This window comes from Nematostella vectensis, chromosome 4 (assembly GCF_932526225.1).
Source record: "Nematostella vectensis chromosome 4, jaNemVect1.1, whole genome shotgun sequence".
Classification (NCBI taxonomy): domain Eukaryota; kingdom Metazoa; phylum Cnidaria; class Anthozoa; order Actiniaria; family Edwardsiidae; genus Nematostella; species Nematostella vectensis.
Window position 1 is genome coordinate 18,130,327 of NC_064037.1, and position 7,914 is coordinate 18,138,240.

The 7,914-nt window shown below is 44.0% G+C and overlaps 1 protein-coding gene across 1 annotated transcript; it reads right to left on the reverse strand.

Moving 5' to 3' along the window:
• Window positions 1-1,022: 1,022 nt before the first annotated feature.
• Window positions 1,023-4,797, reverse strand: LOC5501569. Its single transcript, XM_032369875.2, has 2 exons — window positions 4,617-4,797; window positions 1,023-2,519 (listed from the first exon to the last, which is right to left on the reverse strand). Exons 1-2 carry the CDS (start codon window positions 4,645-4,647, stop codon window positions 1,822-1,824), a joined length of 729 nt encoding a protein of 242 aa, XP_032225766.1. The 5' UTR covers window positions 4,648-4,797; the 3' UTR covers window positions 1,023-1,821.
• Between the last annotated feature and the right edge of the window lie 3,117 nt (window positions 4,798-7,914).

The following is a 7,914-nucleotide window of genomic DNA, read 5'->3' on the forward strand; positions in this document are numbered from 1 at the left end:
CGCCCCATTATTCTAATCTGTGAATCAGTCAGACCACGCTGAGCAGCATGTGAGGCTGCAACTATCGTCACCCTATGTCCTTTATACAATGAGGGTTTAAACTGCAATGCTTTGTAGCAAGGGATAGCAGTGAGACAAACTTCTGGCGTGGGTGGACAAGAACAGTGGACCAGCATCCAAACCTTTGCGAGCCAAATAGTCCAACATTAACTGTACTGGACAAAGTGGCTGCTGACGCTCAATAACTAGATAAAATAGGCGCTAATTGTAATTATGTTTATAATCACTGAAAGTTAACCTAAAAGCCATTACCATCCCGGAAGCATCTGAAAGCTTTGATAGTTGTTAAATGTGCCAGGATGTTAGTTGGGTCATTATGAACTGCTAGTTTGTGTGAGTAGCCTATAGCACAAACATATGTTTTTACAGTAGAAGGGGCATAGTTATTGTCAAACATATATGCTATAAAAAGAGCCAAAATAGATGGCGACAAATGTAAGTCAAAAGTGCAACTGTGAAAGACGGAACTGAGAAATAGGTTAAACAATTTCCAAGCCCTTTTATATGTGGGACAGAAGATTGCAGAAGGCTAGATTTCAGGAGCAGCAAGCCTATGAGCCTCTAATTCTTTTTGAAGTTTAGCATCAACAGTTTCAGGGTTTTCGATAGCTTAAAGTAGATTTTTGGATTCAACTGAACATATTTCTCCTTCAAACTGCAATTTAAAACCATTTGTAAAACCCAATTCAAGAAAACTAACCAAAGAAGGCTCGTAACCTACAAGCATATTTACAAACCGGTCAATTCTTACGGGTGTTGGAAGATTGGTTTGGTTTGGCAAATGAACTTGCCTTTGCTGACTGTTGTGCATGGAAAAGACACTGGGTGCCCATGTGGGATCCCACACACTTAAAACAAGTGTGTTTATGCTTTTCTCTCTCGCAGTTAAAAGGTAAAATGCTGCTTTTCCTGAAGCTAGTTTACTAGGCCCAACCCCCATCAATGTAGACCACACCATTGTATGGACTTAATTGGCTATGGGCCACGCCCAAAGCCGTATTTAATATAATTATTTTTTCACTTTATATTTACAATATTTTTCAATTATCTTAGCCCAGTAAAGGTGAGGGCAACCAAAACACCAAAAGCATCACAAACATGATGCTAGCCCCACCCAAAGAAAAACAACACATACTTAGGAAAAACAACCTTATTGATAACTATTAAACTATCCAACTGTTATTGACAAATCATTGGCTCTGAAATAGAGAACCCCGCTGCCCTTGCTAGACAAGGCCCCACTTCAGAGACAAGAATGAATGGCAACTGCCCTTGCAAGTTGCGTAAAAAGTATACAGCATTAAACCTGCCGCCTTTGCTAGCCAGATACCAAGTTGAAAATGTTAATGTACTCTTGACCCTGAAATGAAATCTCCGCTGCCCTTGCTAGACAAAGAATCAGTTCAGGGCCAAGAGTGAAGGACAACTCCCCCCGCAAGTTGCCTTCTGGTTCTAAACAGTTGAGGACACTGTTTGGATGCGAATATATTTAAGAAATTCATTGGATTTCCAGCGGCCTAAGGCCCTAATCTGCGCATCGGACGTGCCAGCATCTGCAGCATTAGAAGCAGCCCTATTCTGAAACTATGGCCCTTGTATCTGGAGGGGTCCAACCCACATGATTTAATGGCAACTGAAAGCCTGTCCGTAAATTCTGATCTAGGTACAGGAGAAGCATCCTCAGAAATAAAAATAGGTCCTGGCCCACTACCCCGGAGAGATAAATACTTCATAATATGTTGTACCTGACAAACATCATTCCTACGCGAGACTTCGATTAAAAATGGGTGCTGATTGTAACTGCTTAAAATTACCAAAGGTAAGCTTAAGAGCTACAATTTCCTTTTGTTCATTGAACATTTTGGTAATTTGATGGATAGCAAGAGGAGGATTACCTTTGTTACCCGAGGAGGTGGTTATCTCACCAACTCGTAAGAAGGCATGAAAAGCTAAAAGACACATAGCTTGGAACCGCGCAATAAGAAAACTACTCAAGGAGAAATTATTTGCAGCCTCTACGAGTCTATGAAGAATTGGAAAGGTTATTGGAAGGCCAGAATCTAAACGGAAACCTATTTTTCCGTAACCCTTAAGCATTTGCAAAATGAAAAAGGCTTTAGAAGGGTCTGGCAAATCTGAGAGCCTATGAAAATAGCCTAAGGCTGAAACATAGGTATTCACTGTTGCGGGAGCATAATTCTTGTCAAAAAGATATGCTATGAACAAAGGTAATGTGGGAGGTGAAATAGGAAGGGTTGCTGAAAAGGCAATGTTGGTAGCATAAATGAACTGAGAAAAAAGGTTCCAAGCTCTCTTATAAATTGGCATAGAAGATGGCTGTAAGCTAGACTGCAATAGCTTAGTTACAACAGTTGCAAGTTCTGAGGCTGCAGATGGGCTGGAATCTCTGCTGGCAGCTGATCCACTGTAGGAGGAGCCATTAATCTGAATCTCTGAATCTGTAAACGAGATAATGAGTCAGCTAAGCTGTTCCGAACACCAGGAATGTGTTGTGGAACTAATTGCCGAACAAAAAACTTCAATTCCTTATCCTTACAGGACTGCTTATTTATCACATGCACTAATGCTTCATTATCACTCAAGAATAGGATACACTTATTGCTCATGTCATTGCCCCAGAGTAGGAGACTGAGAATTATGGGATAAAACTCCAATATCGCAATGTTACGATGCTTCCAGCTGTCTGGCCATGTACCATAGCACCACTTATTTCCGAAAACAGCCCCAAAGCCTATAGCTCCAGATGCATCTGTGTATAACTTAAGCTTATCAGAACTGTACCAGGTATCCTCCAAAAAGAATGATTTACCATTGAAATCTTCAAGAAAACACTGCCAAACCCTTAAATCTGCCTTGACCTCCTTTGACAACCTAATGTAAAGCAAAGGCGAATTGATGCCTATTGTCAAATCGATAAGTCTCCTAAGAAATGCACCGCCAGGGACCACCACTAAACATGCAAAGTTCAGTAGGCCATTCAAAGACTGTAGTTCCCTCAATGTGGCTTTCTTCCTAGTCAGAAATTTAGATATGGTATCCAAACACTTCTGAATCTTGTCTACAGGCAGCCGTTCTTCAAACAGTATAGTATCTAGTTCAATTCCAGCAAAGGATAATGTAGTGGAAGGCCCAAGTGTCTTTTCAGGGGCTATTGGGACCCCCAAATAATTACAAACATCCAAAAATAAATTCCAATGCATGACACCCAAGTGTTGAGTTGGAGAAATGAAAAGAAAATCATCTAGTAGGTGGACTACTTGTGGTATTTGCAATTTCTCCAAAGCTATCCACTCCAAGGCAGTGCTGAATAACTCAAATGTTTTGCAAGAGCTAGAGCAGCCCATGGGCATGCAACGATCATGATAGTAAAACCCTTTCCATTGCATACCAAGTAAATTATAATCCTGAGGTCGGATAGGAATAATTCTAAAGGAATTTTTGATGTCGGTTTTAGTCAAAAAAACACCCCCGCCCTGCAGCCTTAATCTTGGAAATGGCATCCCCAATCGTGGCATAGCGCACTGTGGAATGGTCCGATGAAATGCCATCATTCACAGACAAGCCCTTAGGGTATGACAGGTGATGAATTCATCTGAAATCCCAAGGCAACTTCTTGGGTACCAAACCTAGGGGCGAAACCCTGAAAGGGACCAAGGGTGGAGTGACGAAAGGTCCGGCTAAACGCCCAGCTTGCAATTCTTTTACAAGTTTTTGATCTACGGCCTCACGACTGCCCTCATAGTGCAAAGCAAAACCAAACTGAAAACCGTTGAAAAGAATAGAAACCTTAACCGCACCATAACCTACTAATAATGAGGCCAACCTATCAGCACTGACAGGAGTGGGTAGCTCAAGACCTTGGTTGCTGTGGTTTAGCCTGGGGGCTTGCAGCCGGGGACTGATTGGAGGTTCTCTTAGGGGCACGAAAAGTACAGGCCCCTGGCCTGTGGTCGCCATCACACTTATGGCACTTGTGTTTGTAACCACAGTCACCTGAACAAGGGTTACCCCTACTAAATCGATAGCAATATCCCCTGACAAGACTGTTCCCCCTCAAATTCCGGCTCTCCTCCTGCTACGGTTTGGCTGAAGAAGGTCGCTGTGACCGGAGCCAGAGCTCCCAGTGCGTGTTTTGCCAGGGGTAAGCACTTGGCTGACCCTGGCGCAAAAACCTAAAATTCTCATCGTAGTACCTCCAATCATGTCCCCGGCTGGCAAGGTCCTGAATGGTCTCACCGTATTTCATGAGAGCAGGGGCCTCATGAGAATACTTTTGGGTATAGACACCCACAAAAATATGAAAACATGATACCCAATTTTCTATGCTCAAATACTTTTTGGTTTTACTGACTGGCTCGGCGTTTAACGCTGGCATGGACCCGTTTTGGGAGGCTGAGAGAGTTAGCTGGTATTTCCCTTCTAGGATGGGATTGGCCAGCAGCAGCCCAAACTCGACAAACTCATTTTGCCAAATTTTAGCAACTTATCGGATACCCTGGCATCTACCGGCAAACTGGGAGAGGAGAAAAGGTTACCTGGCATAGCAGCAGGACCTGTACCTTGCATCGCAGGTTGGCCGGTGTGAGCTGCTCGTGCTGCGGCAATAGCCTCCTCCACAATCACTTCACCTGGTGTTGAGCTGATATTGATGGACAGGGTAGAAGCTGCTTGGACAACTCTGCAGTTACCCGCTGCACCATCTCTTGAATCACACTCTCAGGGATCTGAACCTGGGATGGAGGGGTGTGGTGTATCTCGTCTTGAGCATTCGACGAGTCCTTCTCCAGAGGGGTGTTGTTTGACTGGATGTCTGATACATCGGAGTCGTTGGTCTGGGTAATTCTGGTCCTGGCCCGTTTCCGCCCCCTGACCTGGGGTGTTCTGTCCTCCTGAGGGGTGATGTTCGTCTCCTTGACTGGAGCATCCGCTGCAGCGTTTCGGTTAGTTCTACCCCGTTTGGGTCCCCCAACCGGTCTGGCTGCTAAACGCCTGGAACGCTTAGGGGCCGCATAACTCATTGCAATAACTCCAAATAAAAAGAAAGAAAATGCAATTAATGTGGAGTGAAAAACAAATAATAACGAAACAACTCAAAGGAAAATTGTTACTCAATTCCACAAAGCATATTTTACCAGTCCTTGACCAACAACTGTAACAGAAAATTTGGCAAAGAAAAAGTCTGTCAGACGCAAGGTTGACGCATTGACTCCCCTAAATTGCCACATAAGAAATGTGTTGCACGGGGACGAATCCGTATAAACAAGGTGGAGAAAACACCAAAAAAACGGAAGGTGAGTCTATATCAAAAAAAGAAACACCTCCTCAAAAACCAGCGGGCTAGCGCCCGCGAAATGGCCCGCCGGATCATCCCGTGAACAAAAATGAAGCAAAACAAACGCTCCATGCACACAACGGTTAATAAAGGTTTGGTGACTGCCTATCGGCAATTAACCGGAAACTTGTCCAGGACTAGTAAAATATTACTTTGAGTATACGCTGAAGCGGTACCGGAAATATAAGCTTAAAGGAAAGACTAATAGAATACACAAAGCCCAAACTGTCGCGATCTCGTACCAGAACAATGAATACCATACACCAAAAACTGGAAATCGACTCTGCCAAATTTTCGTCTTTAATAAGACTTCTTCAGGGCAGACTAAAGCTGCCCTGAAGAAGTCTTATTAAAGACGAAAATTTTGCAGAGTCGTTTTCCAGTTTTTGGTGTATGGTCTTAAAGGAAAGACAATGCTTTCAAAATGGCGCCTCTGTAACTGCGACAAAGCAAATACTGCCCGGCGTGATTTACATGCACGCCATCAGCCGCGTAAAAATCCTTCGAAGGATGTGAAAATGGGCGATGAAACCAGCAAAAAAAACCTTAGGAAATAATCCCAGTACCACAGCGACATAATGGTTTAGAATTTGAGCGCGCTGAAAGAAATTACCATGGTCGCGGTGTGACAGGCCACGCGGAATGACATGACACACACAAACGACCCGCACTTCATATTCATCCAAAAGTACCCGCACGAGCTCTTCTATAGCTGAGCCCACCCCTTGGGACTTAAAAACGTAAGGTCATTGGTTCCGATTTCCAATATGACCACATCAGGACTGAAACTCCTGACTACATGCAGATCGTAGCTGCGAAGTTTGCTCACGGTCCGCCCGCCAACGCCGTGCAAGCAAGCCGTCGCGGTGCCACGTAGTTTAAAATCCTTGCTTACCCGATGATCAAAACGCAAAGAAATATCACTTTTTAAACTCCGAACGAAGGAATGATTTAAAATAAGGACCTTAGGGGCACTACCTGCCATGACTAAACAATACTCAGCCGCCACGTACGTGCTGAGATGCGCCGCGAGTAATGCCTAAACAGCCCGAAATTTACGACGACAAACGGAATTTCTGACAAATCAGAAATATGAAAGTTCGAATCACCTATAACTTGATAGCAATTCGAACAGAGAATGATAATACAAGGTCAACTTACCTCCGAATATGGTGGCACACTCAAAAAACACTTCTGTTCTCAACGAGTTACAGAAGCCAAGTGATCCTTGCTAAGCGGTCACGTGTATGGGATAATGCACAATTAATTGACCCCCCTCTTTGTCCTCCTAACAACAGACATGGTGCTGACACGCGACCACAAATAATATTACATAACATACATGCTACTAAACAGTGCTCAAAATAAAGCATAAAAATTCTATTTGCAAACAAATATTTCCTTTAAACTCGCAGCCAGAACAAGCCTTACCACTGTGGTAGCGATAGCAAAAACCCTCTGGGATGGGACCCCCCTTACCAACCCTTGCTACGTGCTGATTTGACTGAGTTTTTTGCCTTCACTTACTTGTGAATTCAGCCACAACTCACAGTGCAAGCTGCCCCAAGGCAAGAAAGCAGAGTCAGACTGGCGAAGAAAACGAAAGTTTTCGTCATAGTATCGCCAGTTGTTTCCCTTTCCCGCCAAATCCTGAATGGTGTCGGCATACTTCATGAGTGCCGGTGCCTCATTGAGAAATTTTTGGGTGTAAACAGAGACAAAAATTCGGAATGCTGACACCCAGGTTTCTATAATGTTGATGCGTTTAGGTTTCGAAGACGATTCCAAACAAACTGAAGATGGTTGATTCCCACTACCATTCACCACATTGAGCTGGTATTTTTGCTCCTCAATGTGGTTGACCAATAAACTACCTAGGTCAATATATTCGTGGTTCCATATTTTTTTATGTAAGTTTAGCTGGTATACGGGCATCAAGTGCCACCATCTGACTGAAAGAGCTGATGCGGTCTCGCCGGGTTATCTCTATCCGTGCGCTGCTCACCTGACAAGCCCTCGCTGGCTCGGTTTCTCGCCTCATCGACAACGTCATTAGCATTGGTCATAGGCGATTCTTCCAATGGCACCGACCGTCTGGAACCTGCTGGAACCGTCTGGAACCTGCCTCGCTTCTCACGGGGGCTGTGTTCCCGAGTCAGTTGCTAAACCATTAGTTGCAGCGGTCCTGCTTCGTGAACGTTTTGCAATGCGGGATCGTCGCTGAGAACGTGTGGGAGGCATGCTAAAAAAAGAAAAATAATATTCGGCAGACAAAAGAAAACAATAAGAACAACAAACAAGAAAATGTAAATGGCTTGGCTTTTGAACCCCCCCCCCCCCCCATGTATTGAGAGGAAAAGCCACTGCCATAGTAGTATAATAGTTGGCGGTTCCAGCTCACTTTCACGACAGTGAGTTCGAACCAAGCCAACTGCTATACTACTGCCGTGCGCTGGAATTCATTTTGTGAAAACTGTATGATGGAATCCATTTTTTGTGAA